The 16372-nt window shown below is 47.3% G+C and overlaps 1 protein-coding gene across 10 annotated transcripts in view; it reads right to left on the bottom strand.

Annotated features, from left to right (window-relative positions):
• Window positions 1-12086: 12086 nt before the first annotated feature.
• ADGRL1 (adhesion G protein-coupled receptor L1) overlaps window positions 12087-16372 on the bottom strand; it is a 50822-nt gene continuing 46536 nt past the window's right edge. For 8 of the 10 annotated variants that reach the window (XM_060416268.1, XM_060416269.1, XM_042249811.1 and 5 more), the window contains one exon: window positions 12087-15925. In XM_060416268.1, the coding sequence (XP_060272251.1) occupies window positions 15183-15925 (743 nt within the window). In that variant the 3' untranslated portion in view covers window positions 12087-15182. Of the gene's footprint in view, window positions 16074-16372 lie in introns of all 10 variants that reach the window. The other 2 variants (XM_042249817.2, XM_042249816.2) reach the window with 2 other exon arrangements.

Genomic DNA, 16372 nt, shown 5'->3' with positions numbered 1-16372 from the left:
TACTTAGGTTTGGCTGTGCTGGGTCACATTGCTGTGCTGGCTTTTCTGTAGCTGTGACAAGCAGGGGCTACCCTCTGGTTGCGATGCATGGGCTTCTTACCTCAGTGGCTTCTCTTATTGCAGAGCACAGGCTCTAGGGTTCACAGGCTTCAGTAGTTTTGGCTCCTGGGCTCTAAAGCACAGGCTCAATATTTGTGGTACACGGACTTAGTTGCTCCTCTTCATGTGGGACCTTCCCGGACCAGGGATCTAACCCATGTCTCCTCCGTTGGCAGGTGGATTCTTTACCACAGAGCCGCCGGGGAAGCCCAGTTTCCAGTCTTCTGTCTTCCAAACAGCACTGTAGTGTTCATTGTTGTGCATGGCTCTTGGTGTACACTTGCAGCGGTCTCCCTGGGATGCATACTTAGGTGATGGTTTGCTGAGGTTTGGGAATATTCACCTTGACTAGATATTGCTAGTGTGTTCTTCAAAATGATGGAGCCAGTTATCACTCCTGCCAACAAAGTTGCTCTTGCTGTGTCCTTATTACACTTGCTGTTGTCAGACTTTTACATACTTGTCCTTATGATGGGTGTGAATTACTGGTTTCAGTTTGCATTACCCTGATTAACAAAGGAAACTGAACTTTTTTCATGTTTGTTTGACTATTTGCTTTCGTGAATTGCCTGTTCATATCTTTGTCCATTTTCCTGCTGAATTGTCTTCATTTTACTGAGTGCAGGACTTCTTATAAGTGAGGTGTGTGTTTTTGTTTGTATGGTGTCTTTTTCATTTCTTTTTTAAATGTTTATTTGGCTGCACTGGGTCTTAGTTCTCTCTAGTCGTGGTGTGTAGGCTTAGTTGCTCTGAGGCATGTGGAATATTAGTTCCCCAGTAGTGAGTGAAGTCTCTCAGTGGTGTCTGACTCTCTGCGACCCCATGGACTGGAGCCTACCAGGCTCCTCAATCCATGGAATTTTCCAGGCAAGAGTACTGGAGTGCGTTGCCATTTCCTTTTCCAATTAGTTCCCCAACTGGGGATCAAACCCAAATCCCCTGCATTGCAAGGCAGATTATTAAGCCCTGGACTGCCAGAGAAGTTGCACTGTAGTGTCTACTGATGTTCAGAATCTATTATTATTACTGTCACCATCATCATTATTTTAATGTCATCAGAATTATAAATCTACTTACAGTTGGTGTTTTTTTGTGTCTTGCTTAAGAAATCTTACACTGAGGTCAATAAAATATCTTACTGTATTTCTTCTGGAAGTTATATTTTTCATATTTAGGTTAGAAAAATCAAACTGGAATTTATTTTTGTTTATGATGTGAGGTAGGTTTAATTTTTTTCAAATGGATAACCAGTTGTTCCAGCTTCAGCTCCATTTATTGAACAGACCAGTGGTTCTCAAAATACAGCCCCTTGGGGGTCCCCAATAACCTTTTAGGGAGTCCATGAGATAAACTTTTCATAATATTCTAAAGCATTATTTGCCTTTTTCATTTGTGCTGTGTTGTTTGTGTACTGTTGGTACAAGAGCGACAGTAAAACTGCTGGCCACTTCCGGAATCCGTGCAGGGTCACTGTATTAGGTATCGTGTCGTGGTCGTCATTGTATTCCTTATCACCTCACACACGCTCAGTGTTGAAACAGTTTCACTGAAGAATGTCCTTGAAGGAGCAGTGAAAGTAGTAATTGTGTTAAAGCTTAGCCCTACAGCAGGTCTTCCTAATATTCTGGGTGGTGAAATGGGACATTTGCGGAGCGCGCTTCTGTTGCATGCTGGAGAATGACGGTAAGGAGGTAATGCATTTGTCCAGTGTGAGTGGAAGTGGAACAGCCTACTTTTTTCATGAACACCATTTTTACTGAATAATCACTAATTTTTAACTATTCAGATTAGGATATTGGCCATGTATTTTCTCAGAAATGAATGAAGTGAGTTGTCACTAGGAGGAACATTGACAGTGTGTTGTCAGTGATAATATTTGAGCTTTTAAGCAAAACAGACATTTGGGAAGCTTTTATTCATCACCGTGAGCCTGATAACATATATATATATATGGCTGCTCTGGGTCTTAGTTGGGGCACGTGGGATATTCAGTCTTCATTGTGGCATGTAGGATCTTTAGCTGCAGCATGTGGGATCTAGTTCCCTGACCAGAGACTGAACCCAGGCTCTCTATTTGGAGCACCAGGGAAGTCCCCAACTTTTCAATATTTGAAGGCTTTCCTGATGAGATCAGTGGTGATACAATTAACATACATTAAAAAAAAAACTATATAGTGAAATATAATAATTCAGCATATTAATGTTTTCCTAAAGACCAATGCATGATGTTATAAAATCAGTCATATAAGATCAAAATTTGTAAAATAGACCAATGAGTTCCAGTGTAACAGTAAGAAAAGTTTATTGATACAGTTTCATACTCTACATTGTAACTAACTTAATACACCACCACTTGTTGAGTTTTGGTATAGTAACCAAGTGAAATATCCCAAATTAGTTGAAAAGTCTATAACACTCCTCCCTTTTCCAACTATATGCCTTTGTTAGGCTGGCTTTTCTTCATATACTTCAACCAAGACAGCATAGTGCAACAGGTTGATTGCAGAAACCTATGTGAGAATCCAGCTCTTTCATTATGCTAGAGGGTAGGAGCTTTACAAAAATGTAAAACAATGCCATTCTTTTCACTACCTATTTTTTAAAAATATACAGTTATTTTTAATAAAATAGGTTATTTTAACATTTAAAAGATTTATTACCTAATTTAAATATTTTAAATTTTTCTCAGTTTTAATTTCCAGTTTAGTAAATATAAGTAGATAGAACCTCTAGTCCCATAAAGAACAGCTCATTAGGGTCCTTGTTAATTTTTTTAAAATTAATTTTTTAGAGCAGTTTTAGGTTCATGACAGATTTCTCACATCTACTTCTGCCTCGTGAATGCATAGTATCCCCTACTGTTAACATCCACCACCGAAGTGGTGAATTTGTTACAATTGATGAACCTATACTGACACATCATTATCACCTAAAATCCACAACTTACAGAAAGGTTCACCCTTAGTGTACATTCTGTGGACTTCAACAAATGTGTGACATATTCATTATAAAATCCTCTGTGCTCCTCCCAGACAACCCCCTCCCTACCATTATTTTTAAAATAAGTTTTTAAAAGAGTGAAGGGAGCTCAAGACCAGAAAATGTCAGATCCTCTGGATTAATCCATCCTTTTCCTGCTGCTGCTGCTGCTGAGTCGCTTCAGTCGTGTCCGACTCTGTGTGACCCCATAGACGGCAGCCCACCAGGCTCCCCCGTCCCTGGGATTCTCCAGGCAGAAATACTGGAGTGGGTTGTCATTTCCTTCTCCAGTGCATGAAAGTGAAAAGTGAAAGTGAAGTCCCTCAGTTGTGTCCGACTAGTCGCAACCCCATGGACTGCAGCCCACCAGTCTCCTCCCTCCACAGGATTTTCCAGGCAAGAGTACTGGAATGGGCTGCCATCGCCTTCTCCAATCCTTTTCCTAGTGATTTGTAATCTCTGCCTAGAGCAAGTTTCCATCTAGCCACAGGTCTCTTCCCTCAGACTTTTTGTCTCTTCCCCTGCCAACACCCCATTATGTGAAATATTAACACACTATAACCAGTCTTGGCAAGGCTAATTCCCCACCTTGTTCTTTCTTCCATCTGTGTTGGTTATCCTTGGCCTTTGTTCCTCCATAGAAAGTAGGACACACAAATATTTTTTCCTGTTGCAAAAGTAACATGTGTAATGCAAACAATTTTTAAAATACAGAGTTTCAAGAAAGTTATAGTTACCCCTGTTAATATTCTGATGCTTAGCTTTATATTCTGCATATATTTTATATTTATGCACACACATACAGTTTCACGTTTGTATATACACACTGTATATACATGCCGTCACAACGAAAGTGAAGTCATGCTTCACCTTGTTTTTATATATAGGTTTTTATCCTTAGGATTGTTACGAATAGATTTTCACGCATTTAGTGTTCTTCTACGTTATCATTTTGAGTGGCCGCAAATGGATGTGCATTATTCACATAACAGTTTTCTGTGCTGAAATTTTAGATTATCTAGCGTTTCACTCTTAGAAGCCTTGTTGCAGTGAACCTTCTTGTTGCAGTCTTCATGCACATGGGTGTTTCCTTAGGATCAGTTCCCAGGAGAGGACTGGTTGTCTTAAAATGAGGGCTTCAGTTGTGAGAAGCTGGGTGGTGGAAAACAGTGGGGCAGGACAGATGGAAGAGTCGTGGTTACAAGGGTTTTCGTCAAGGAGCGGTCCAGTGACGTAGGAAGGGATACAGGTGGGAGCGGGTCCTGTCATCGCAGCTTGTTGCCATGACTGAGATGTTTGAAAAGGTGAGAGAGGAGCAGAATAAGCCTGAGAAGGGACTTCTCTGGTGACCCTGGTGTTAGGAACCCATCTGCCAATGCACAGGACACATCTTCTGCAATAGAAGCCACGAGAAATCCTGTGTATCGCAGCTCGAGTGCAGCCCCCACTCACCGCAACTAGAGAAGGCCCATGTGCAGTAACGAAGACCCAGTGCAGCCAAAAATTAGAAAAAAGAATAATGTATCTCAGGGAACTCAAACAGGGGCTCTATATCAACCTAGAGGGGGAACATGGGAGGGAGGTTCAAGAGGGAGGGGACGTATGTATACCTATGGCTGATTGCCTATAGCTCAAATAGTAAAGAGTGCCTGCAATGCAGGAGACCAGGGTTCGATCTCTGGGTTGGGAAGATCCTCCGGAGAAGGGAATGGCAATCCACTGCAGTATTCTTGCCTAGAGAATCCCATGGACAGAGAAGCCTGCAGGCTACAGTCTATGGGGTTGCAAAGAGTCAGACGTGACTGAGCGACTAACGCACACATGGCTGATTCATGTTGAGGTTTGACAGAAAAAAAAAATTCTGTAAAGCATTTATCCTTCAATTACCAAATAAATTTAAAGAAAAGAATAAGCTTGAGGATATTGTGGGGATAAAGGGGTAGCCTCAGCCTAGCACCTCTAGATCTTCCCAAGAGTTCGTGGGAGATAGGTTTTCTCAACAGCAGAGGCTCCAGTGCTTTCAGTCCTTTGGGTATCTGAGAGAATCCTCCATTGCTCTGCATCAGGGCCTTCCCTCTAGCTTAACTGACATGAGTCCACTCTGGATAGTCCTCTAACATACTAGGTATGTAGGGCCCATGAGGGTGTGGCACAGTTTGTGGGCATTCCTCTGATGTGGGGAGCCCATATACTCAGCCCCCCTTAGTGTGTGCCTAGCAGGCTTGGCAGAAAGTGGGGGGCGGTGCTAGGAAACTGCAGCTGAGTGCAGACAACCCTAGATGCAGCCCCTGAGGTCAGAAGACCAAGATGGAGGCCTGGTCCAACTTTCTCTTTTAGCCAGGTGAACGTCAGTGTGTTTCAGCTTCTGTAGGTGTAAAATGGAACCAAGTAAAACCTGTCTCGTTGGGTGGTTGGAAGGATTAAATTGGACAGTATACGTAAGGTATCTACAGGGTGTGGGCACTTTGAACTGCTTAATCTTACTTGAGTAAGTCATTTAATCATTCTTCACTTCAGTTTCCTCATCTGATATGTGGGGATAATAACATATGTTATGATAATTAAGATGAAATGTAGCAAAGAGCTTTGAAAGGAGTCTCAACATAAGTGTTACTGTTCCTGGGCACGTGCGTATGGTTGCCCCCAGTGTGGACGGGTGCCTGGCAAGCCCTGAGGCTCACAGGTTGTCAGGCACAGCAGGCCTCACTGTGTGTGCGGAGGAAGGAGTCGTGTGTGCAGTGCTGGGAGAGTAAAGGGCAAAAAGGAGGAAGAACTGGCCTTGTTGTAGAATCTCATCTTAGGCCAGGATTAAATTTCAAAGAGCATGAGGTCAGAATCACATACAGTTAAGTTTACCTACGCTTAAATCTCCCGAATTTGCTCACAGAGCATCTTTCAGTAAGTCCAGTAGAACTAGTTCCTCATCAGCATAGGATATCGTTGGGCATTAGCTAAACTGTTGAACTTAGGTTTCAGGACCTTGCTGAACTAACATCAGCATCACACAGAACAGCGTGTGGGAGCTGAGAGCTGCTGAGGGAAGGGTTTTAACTCATCTCAGGCCTACTCTGTGTCTGATGCTCAATTCAGCTTTATGTCTTCTAACAAATATTCATTGATCCCCTACAGTGTGTCAGACACTGTGCTAGACAGTAGGAAACAGCAGTGGAAAGAAAAAGACCCTTATGCATTATATTCTTGGGCTTATCTTGTGGCTCAGCTGGTAAAGAATCTGCCTGCAATCTTCCCTGGTTTGGGAAGATCCCTGGAGAAGAGAAAGGCTACCAACTCCAGTATTCTGGCCTGGAGAATTCCATGGACTGTATAGTCCTTGGGGTCGCAAAGAATTGGACGTGACTTGTGCATTATATTCTAGTTTGGGAGGCAGACAATAAACAAGCAAAAAAGATAGTTTGTGAGATGGGAGACAAAGCAAGACGGGGGTTGGGAAATTCTGGAGCAGCAATTGCCATTTAAATGGAGTAGCCTGGTCAGGCCTGGTGGGAAGCTCTGATTTTCATATGCCCTGCCAGGAGAATATGTGAACCCTAGGAACAGCTGGTGCAAAGGTCCTGAGGCAGACAGGAGAGTGCCTGTGTGTTTGTGGACGGTGAGGACCCCAGTGTGACTGGAGTGGAGGGAAGGAGGAGAGCCATGGGGATGAGATCTGATGCTGGAGAGCCTGTGGGCCATTTTGTTGTCCTGGCCCTTTTGTCTGGGCCAGGAGGAGGCCTTCCGGGCTTTAAGCTGAGGAGGGACAAAAGTATGCTTATTGAGATCACTTTGGTTTCTGTGTTGAGAAAAGACTGAAGAGGGACAAGGGAGCTAGTTCGTGGACTGTTACCATGGTCCTGGTGAGAGACAGTGGGGGTTTGAACCAAGGTAGTAAGAACTAGTTAATTGGGTATTTTAAAGTTAGAGCCACCATTGCATCTGCTTCAGATTAGACATGGGGTATGAAACAGCGAGTGAGTTCAAGGGAGGCTCCAAGGGTCTTATCTTGAATCTCCGGGTGTGGAGCAGGTGTGTGTGTGTGTGTGTGTGTGTGTGTAGCTGGCAGGTGTGTGTGTGTGTGTGTGTGTGTGTGTGTAGCAGGCAAGGTGTGTGTGTGTGTGTGTAGCTGGCTTCAGGCCACATTACGTTAGGAGGAACTGGAGCAGGTGTGTGTGTCTGTGTGTGTAGCTGGCTTCAGGCCACGTTACATTAGGAGGAACTGGAGCAGGTGTGTGTAGCTGGGTTCAGGACACATTACATTTGAGATCTTACCAGACACCCGGGGGAAGATGTGGAGTGGTTCATTAGATGTAGATGAATCTAGAGCTTGAGATGGAAGTTCAGGCTGGAGCTCTACATTTGGAAGATATCAGTAGAATAGATGGTACAGCTGACCTTGAGCAATGCAGGAGTTTGGGGTGCTGACCCTGGTGCAATCAAAAATCCATATGTAACTTTTCTTTTTTTCTGACTGCACTACACAGCATGTTCCCCAACCAGGGGTTGAACCTGAGTCCCCTGCAGTGGAAAACACAGAGTCTTAACCACTGGACTGCCGGAGAAGTCCCTCCATGTATAACTTTTGTCTCCCCCCAGAATTTAACTACTAGTAGCCTACTGTTGACTGGAAGCCTTACTAATAACATAAAGTAAATTAATACATATTTTGTATGTTATATGTATTATATCCTGTATTCTTAAAGTAAAATAAGCTATAGAAAAGAAACTATTAAGAAAATCTTTTTTTTTTTAGTTTTTTATTTTTTAAATTTTAAAATCTTTAATTCTTACATGCATTCCCAAACATGAACCCCCCTCCCACCTCCCTCCCCATAACGTCTCTCTGGGTCATCCCCATGCACCAGCCCCAAGCATGCTGTATCCTGCGTCAGACATAGACTGGCGATTCAATTCTTACATGATAGTATACATGTTAGAATGCCATTCTCCCAAATCATCCTACCCTCTCCCTCTCCCTCTGAGTCCAAAAGTCCGTTATACACATCTGTGTCTTCTTTCCTGTCTTGCATACAGGGTCGTCATTGCCATCTTCCTAAATTCCATATATATGTGTTAGTATACTGTATTGGTGTTTTTCTTTCTGGCTTACTTCACTCTGTATGATCAGCTCCAGTTTCATCCATCCCATCAGAACTGATTCAAATGAATTCTTTTAACGGCTGAGTAATACTCCATTGTGTATATGTACCACAGGTTTCTTATCCATTCATCTGCTGATGGACATCTAGGTTGTTTCCATGTCCTGGCTGTTATAAACAGTGCTGCGATGAACATTGGGGTACATGTGTGTCTTTCCATTCTGGTTTCCTTGGTGTGTATGCCCAGCAGTGGGATTGCTGTGTGGTAGTTCTATTTGCAATTTTTTAAGGAATCTCCACACTGTTCTCCATAGTGGCTGTACTAGTTTGCATTCCCACCAACAGTGTAGGAGGGTTCCCTTTTCTCCACACCCTCTCCAGCATTTATTGCTTGCAGATTTTTGGATCGCAGACATTCTGACTGGTGTGAAGTGGTACCTCATTGTGGTTTTGATTTGCATTTCTCTAATAATGAGTGATGTTGAGCATCTTTTCATGTGTTTGTTAGCCATCCGTATGTCTTCTTTGGAGAAATGTCTATTTAGTTCTTTGGCCCATTTTTTGATTGGGTCGTTTATTTTTCTGGAGTTGAGCTGCATAAGTTGCTTGTATATTTTTGAGATTAGTTGTTTGTCAGTTGCTTCATTTGCTATTATTTTCTCCCATTCAGAAGGCTGTCTTTTCACCTTGCTTATATTTTCCTTTGTTGTGCAGAAGCTTTTAATTTTAATTAGATCCCATTTGTTTATTTTTGCTTTTATTTCCAGAATTCTGGGAGGTGGATCATAGAGGATCCTGCTGTGATTTATGTCTGCGAGTGTTTTGCCTATGTTCTCCTCTAGGAGTTTTATAGTTTCTGATCTTACATTTAGATCTTTAATCCATTTTGAGTTTATTTTTGTGTGCGGTGTTAGAAAGTGATCTAGTTTCATTCTTTTACAAGTGGTTGACCAGTTTTCCCAGCACCACTTGTTAAAGAGATTGTCTTTACTCCATTGTATATTCTTGCCTCCTTTGTCAAAGATAAGGTGTCCATATGTGTGTGGATTTATCTCTGGGCTTTCTATTTTGTTCCATTGATCTATATGTCTGTCTTTGTGCCAGTACCATACTGTCTTGATGACTGTGGCTTTGTAGTAGAGCCTGAAGTCAGGCAAGTTGATTCCTCCAGTTCCATTCTTCTTTCTCAAGATTGCTTTGGCTATTCGAGGTTTTTTGTATTTCCATACAAATCTTGAAATTATTTGTTCTAGTTCTGTGAAAATGTGGCTGGTAGCTTGATAGGGATTGCATTGAATTTGTAAATTACTTTGGGTAGTATACTCATTTTCACTATATTGATTCTTCCGATCCATGAACATGGTATATTTCTCCATCTATTAGTGTCCTCTTTGATTTCTTTCATCAGTGTTTTATAGTTTTCTATATATAGGTCTTTAGTTTCTTTAGGTAGATATATTCCTAAGTGTTTTATTCTTTTCGTTGCAATGGTGAATGGAATTGTTCCCTTAATTTCTTTTTCTACTTTCTCATTATTCGTGTATAGGAATGCAAGGGATTTCTGAGTGTTGATTTTATATCCTGCAACTTTACTATATTCATTGATTAGCTCTAGTAATTTTCTGGTGGAGTCTTTAGGGTTTTCCATGTAGAGGATCATGTCATCTGCAAACAATGAGAGTTTTACTTCTTCTTTTCCAATTTGGATTCCTTTTATTTCTTTTTCTGCTCTGATTGATGTGGCCAAAACTTCCAGAACTATGTTGAATAGTAGCGGTGAAAGTGGACACCCTTGTCTTGTTCCTGACTTTAGGGGAAATGCTTTCAATTTTTCACCATTGAGGATAATGTTTGCTGTGGGTTTGTCATAGATAGCTTTTATTATGTTGAGGTATGTTCCTTCTATTCCTGCTTTCTGGAGAGTTTTTATCATAAATGGATGTTGAATTTTGTCAAAGGCCTTCTCTGCATCTATTGAGATAATCATATGGTTTTTATTTTTCAATTTGTTAATGTGGTGAATTACATTGATTGATTTGCGGATATTGAAGAATCCTTGCATCCCTGGGATAAAGCCCACTTGGTCATGGTGTATGATCTTTTTAATGTGTTGTTGGATTCTGATTGCTAGAATTTTGTTGAGGATTTTTGCGTCTATGTTCATCAGTGATATTGGCCTGTAGTTTTCTTTTTTTGTGACATCTTTGTCAGGTTTTGGTATTAGGGTGATGGTGGCCTCATAGAATGAGTTTGGAAGTTTACCTTCCTCTGCAATTTTCTGGAAGAGTTTGAGTAGGATAGGTGTTAGCTCTTCTCTAAATTTTTGGTAGACTTCAGCTGTGAAGAGATGATACATTTACAGTACTATACTATAGTTATCAATACTATAAGTTTACCTTACCTGTCTACAAGATGAATTGTCTCTCAGTACCTACATCAGTGTTTTCTTATATGATAAAAAAAAAAAAAACAACACTGTAGATGTTACACATATTCCTAACAGTGGACATCAGAAATGAAATTAGATAACTGTGAAAAAGAAATTCATTTTTATTTACAGGTATAATGCTTCACTCATTGGTAATGAAGCAGCAGCGACGATTGCTTTATGGGAGCCTTGTGTGGTCAGTGGCGCCATGTATGGTCTGTAAGTCCGAAAGTTTTGATAAGTTTTAACTTCAACTTTTTATAATCGATGTGTATATATTTTATGATTGTTGTTTAGTCACTAAATCATGTCCGGCTCTTTTGTGACCCCATGGACTGTAGCGCGCCATGCTCCTCTGTCCAGGCAGTTTCCCAGGCAAGAGTACTGGAGTGGGTTACCATTTTCTTCTCCAGGGGATCTTCCCCACCCAAGGATCGACCCAGGGTCTCCTGCATTGGCAGATGGTTTCTTTACTACTGAGCCACCTGGAAAGCCCACATTTTATAGTAATAAATGATAAAATAGTATCTATATATATTTTATGCATTCATGATATACCTTTCTTAATTTTTTTTATATTTCTAGGCTATACTGAGTTTTTACCAATTGTTGCAAATCTCCAAAAATGTTTCCAATATAATTATTAAAAAAAAAATCTTCATCTGAGTGGACCTGTGTGGTGATGTGTTGCTGAAGGGTCAGCTTTATTTAAAACCATGAAATGGGATGAGATCTTCCAGGGAGTGAGTGTAGGTAAAGGTCCAAGGCTGAACCCTTGGGCCTGTCAACATTAAGAGGTCAGGAGATGAGAGGGAACCGGCATGGAGACTGGGAAGGAGTAGCTGGGGAGAGGAATGGCAGGGGGTGGTACCCCAGATGCCTGTGTTGAGGGCAGACGGAGAGAGAGAGAGGTTCTAGGACTGTTTGGTCTTTCCTCTCTCTGAATACTGGCTGCTGTATTTGAGAAAGTGAGATAGACGTGGTGCCATTCCACTGTGCTGTCACGATCAAAAATGCACCACTCCAGTAACACGTGGGAGTCCAGGAATGGCAGTTGGAATCACACAGGGCGCAGCGTATGGTTCCTGGGTTTGGCTTTTAACAGCCTGTGGACAGAGGTCCGGGCCGAGAAGGGCTTGGATGAGACGCCATGTGGCACAGTGGCCTAGCCCAGAGACTGGGACGTGCATCCAGGTGCTATAGGCCTGTTTCCCCACCTATCAAATGGAGCACAGGCACCCTCCACCCAAAGCATTTATGAGGCTTGAGAGAGAAATTGCACCTGAATTGCCCAGCTAGGCCCTTGAGCCCACCAAGTGCTGTGAACATGGCTGGCTGGCTGGCGCACCAGGCCTCTGCCGTGGGTTCTGAACAGCAGTGCAGGCTCCTCACTGGGTCACAGCCTCACAGGGATGCTCTGTAAAGAGCCGCTCACTCACCACACCCCCAGCCGCCCCCCACCTCAATGAGTCATGCCACTCTTGTCATTCCAAGAAATCTTAATTTCTTTATTGATTTTTGACTCAACAATTTTTTTTTAAACTTTTTGTTTTTTTCTGAAACGTTCTTGTTGTTATGAGCCTTTTGTTTTGTTCTCGTTAAATGCACTCGACCCAAAATTGGTTTGGCATATCGAAAAGGAGACCAAGGAGGGACTGGGGTCATGGGAGAAGAGGGGAGGAGGCCCGAATGGACAGAGAGAAACTGAGGGTGAGAGAAGAGGAACACAGAGACAGTGAGAAAGACACAGGGGAAGAGGTGGAGACACTGAGAGAAAGGAAGGCAAGGAAAATCAACCCCCCCCCCCAAAAAAAACACCAAACCCGAAGAAAAATAATTAACAAGATTCCAAAGCAAATGAATTCAGGAGCCCAAGGAAGGGAGTAGGAGAGGAAACCAAGACCCTTCCTTCTCTACACTGTCCCAGCTGGGGTGGGGGCGTCAAGGCACCAGGTCTGGCGGGGGTGGGGGGACACCTGGGCGCTCAGGGTAGCCTCATGCTGGACTGCGGCATGTCCAGACCTACCGACCAGGGGGCCCTGCCACACAGCTCTGAGGCCTGGGAGCCCACCTTGGGGATTCTGCCTGGAGTGGGAGCCCCAGGACCCGCTGCACCCTCTCTCTCCCCTTGATTGTCAGAGTCTGGAGAGATAAAAGGACTGGGCAGGGAAGAGGAAGCGAGGCGCCTTGCTTGCCTCCAGTCCCCGGGACCTCTACCCCCGCCGCCCCCAGCTCTTCCAGACCTCTCTGCTGGTGCCAGAGGAGGCCTGACTCTCTAGCCTGGCTGATGCCTGGGCCAGGCCCACCCTTCCACCTACCCTCGTCTCCCAGCAGCGCTCTAGTCCCCACAGAGGAGTTCTGGCCTAATGAAGTCAAGGGAAGCGGTGGAGCTGCCCCATACCTTCCTCACGGAGCCACCTGGGCGAGACTGTTCCCATCCTTCCTTCCCCTCCGCTCAGACCTGCCCATGGTCTGGTCAAAGGGGTTAACCCTCCCTTCCAGAAAACAGATGGAACCCAGCCTTACCTTCTCCCCACTCCTGTCCCCCGGCATGGGACAAACCAGCTTCTTTGGTCTGGCCCCTTCTCCCCTAACTGATGGGGACCAGCCAGCCCCAGCTCCTCAGGAGAAGGGAGGGGCTTTCTAGCAGCAAAAAGGGTCCCTCCAGCCACCCCTCCACCCCTTTCCCCAGTTCCTCCCTAGAGTCCCTCCCCCTGAACCCAAAGAAGTTCATGGCAGCAGCAGGCTGAGACCCGAAGATGTTTGAAAACTCATGGCACTTGTGAGAAAAGAGGGATAAAAGAGATGAGGGGTCAGAGCAAAGGTGGAGGGCTACCCCTGGGGAAATGGCAATGACAGGGCTGGGCTATGGCAATGGGACTATGCTACCTCCAAAGAGGTGGGGGGGAGGGTTGCTGGGAAGGCCAGGGAGACAGACTGGAGAGGGGGCAGGGAGGTCCTCAGGAGACACCCCAGCCAGGCCCTAGTACCTGGCTTTGCCTCTCCTGCAGGAGGGTGGAGGGGAGCCAAGGCGACCTCTCAGTTTCAGCCTCCCCACCTGGTGAAAGACCACCTCACCACTCCCATTCCTTCCTTCCCAGTCCTACCTGCCCCCAGCAAACACCGCTGCCCTCATTTTCCTTCCCATCAACTTCTCTAGGCAGGAAATCAGCCCCTTCTTCCCAGGCCCTCAGTCCCAGAAGCAATATACAAGAAGCAGGAACTCAAAGGGACAGCGCAGCCATCTCGGCAGAAGCATCTTTGGGCGTGAGGGTGCCTCCCCGGGCCACGGGGAGGGGCAGGGGAGACGGGCCGAGCCCTGGGGCAGGCAGTGAGGTACACGCCCCAGGAGGGCTGACTGATGCCAGGGAGAGGCGCGGAACCGGGAGGGTTGGGGGGGGGCGACAGAACCAGGTTCTTTGTTTCGATGTTGCTTCTAGATTTTGTTGTCTCTGGATTGTAAAAAGCTGCTCTGGTGGCCCGCCCACCCCGGCTGGGGGATGCACACGTACATGGAGAAGTCCTGGCTGCCAGGGCCCGGCGGCGCAGCTCGGCTCCGGACAAATCCCGGGCTGGCCGGGCCGCAGGCTCCTGGTGGCTTCAAGTGATGAGATTTTCTTTCTTTCTTTTTTGTCTTTTTTTTTTCTTTTCCATTTCATTGAAATATTTACAGCAATGGGGGAAGAGGAGGAGGAGGAAGAGAGAGGAGGGGGGTAAGAGGGCCCCCTAGGGAAAGATCCAAGCCCAGGACCCACTCCCCAGGGAGCTCCAGACCCAAAATCTGCTCCCCCGATAGCCGATAGCCGAGCCCACAGGACTGGGAACTGCTCAAGTCCGGCCACCCCTGTGGGCTGGGGGCCCTGCAGGGAGTTGTGCTTCATCAGGAGTCGCCCCAAGGGAGGGGGTCATTGGGTGCACTCAGGGAGGGCTGAGGGGGCAGGCTTGCCGGGGAAAGCAGGGACAAAGAGCAGAGAGAAGGAGCTTCAAAGAAAGTTCCACCTGTAAACCACCAGCCACAACCGCCCATTCCTCTCGCCCTGGGGCTTTCTCCCCGTGAGGGCGCTCTCCCAGGCCAGCGGCCCCAGTCTCCGAGGAGCAGGGAACTGGAGTGCAGAGGAACCTGTCCATCTGTCCTGCGCCCGCTGCTCCATCTGGGTGCAGCCGGCAGCACTTTCGGCTGCAAAGAGAGGAGCAGCTGACAGGCTTCATCCAGCAGGGCCTTTGGCCCAGGGCAAGCAGAATCCTCATTTCCCTCCAGGGAACAGGAAGGGGTGGGGGGAAGTCAAGGGTGGGCTGCACCCTTCCAATGTCTCCTTCCTCACTCCCCTGGGGGCCTCTTGGCTCCTCACTGCACTTCCCCCGAATTGAGCTGGTGCACATGGCTGGTGGGAAACCCTGTCTGTGAACCCTGCACCTCGGGCCCCCACAGCACAGCCCCCAAGGGGCCTGGAGGGCCCACGGCCAAGGGGCGCCTGGAGAGAGTGGCCCATCGGCCACTGTCTCCATCCGTCTCCCTCTCCCACGAGCCCCACCCAGGGGCCCCTCCCTGGCCCGGGCCACCAGCCCCCGGTCCATGAGGTCCCTCAGAGACTGGTAACCAGTTGCATCTGCCCGTCCCCGTCGGGGCCTGGCCCCTCAAGGCCCGGGGCCGCCAGGTAGCCCTCGTGGCTGGGCCGCCGGACCTGGTAGTAGCCCTGCAGGGGGTTCCGGGCCACCAGGGCCGGCGGGCGCGAGGTGTAGTAGATTTCAGGGGGACCAGGGGGTGCAGGTGGGGGTGGGGGCAGGGCCTCACTGGGCCCCTCGGGGCTGCTGTCCGGGTAGGAGGGCGAGTCCCGCAGGTTGGCCCCACTGGCGTAGAGGGAGTCCCGGCCTGGAGGCGAGGAGAGGGGCCGGCTGGTGGCTCCATCCTCCGCCGTGCAGCTCTCCGACTCGTCCAGATCGCTCTGGTACAGCACCGACTGGGCCCGGGGCAGCAGCAGTGGCTCCTCCAGGGCCTTGTAGAGAAGTTCGATCTCTGCCCGGTCAGCGCCCCCGGGCCCGCCGGCCTCTTCCTCCCCGCTGCCCCCTGGCACTGGTGGCACAGGGGGCTCCGGCGGTGGAGGGCCCTTGGCTCCGCTGCTGCCCCCCCGCAGGTTATTGTGCACCAGCTCCGAGATGATCATCTTCTCGAAGGCAGCGGCGTCGGCCAGATTCCGGCCTCGAGGGGGCTCAGGGGCCCCGTCCCCGGGAGGGAAATCCCCGCTTCGCAAGGAGTAGCTGTTGTTGAAGTTGCCGTTGAGGGGTAGCGTATCCATGCCGCAGGCTTCCCGGCCTCCCAAGGGGTGCTCTGCAGGCAGAAGGGAGCGGCTCAGGAGGAGAGCTGGGCAGTGGAAGGGATGTGGGCCACGTGGGAGGTGGGTGTCTGCCTTCACCTGGCTTTCCCTGGGTTCACCCCGTCCCTGGGGTCTGGGGTCTTCTATTCCCTCTCTTCCTCACTGGCAGTGGGGAACCAGCTCAGCAGATGGTTAGTGGGGGTGGGGACCGATTTCCCCAGGGTCCCCCCCGACCTGGGGACTTGGAGACTCAGCAGTATGAGGAGCCTGGGTGGCCAGGTCCCTTTCCCGTGATCTCCATCACCGTGACTCCCCACCTAATGCAATGTCATCCAGCCGGCTGCCAAGCCAGAGACTCCTGTCTGTGTGTGGGGGGCACCCCAGTTCTTCTCTCTAAGGTGTGGTCACCTGAGGGGGCCGCTGTCGCATTCCCCTCTTGTCCCACCCTTGGAAATGTCACC

This window comes from Ovis aries, chromosome 5, assembly GCF_016772045.2.
Source record: "Ovis aries strain OAR_USU_Benz2616 breed Rambouillet chromosome 5, ARS-UI_Ramb_v3.0, whole genome shotgun sequence".
Classification (NCBI taxonomy): Eukaryota; Metazoa; Chordata; class Mammalia; order Artiodactyla; family Bovidae; genus Ovis; species Ovis aries.
This window is presented reverse-complemented; position numbering and strand designations above follow the sequence as displayed.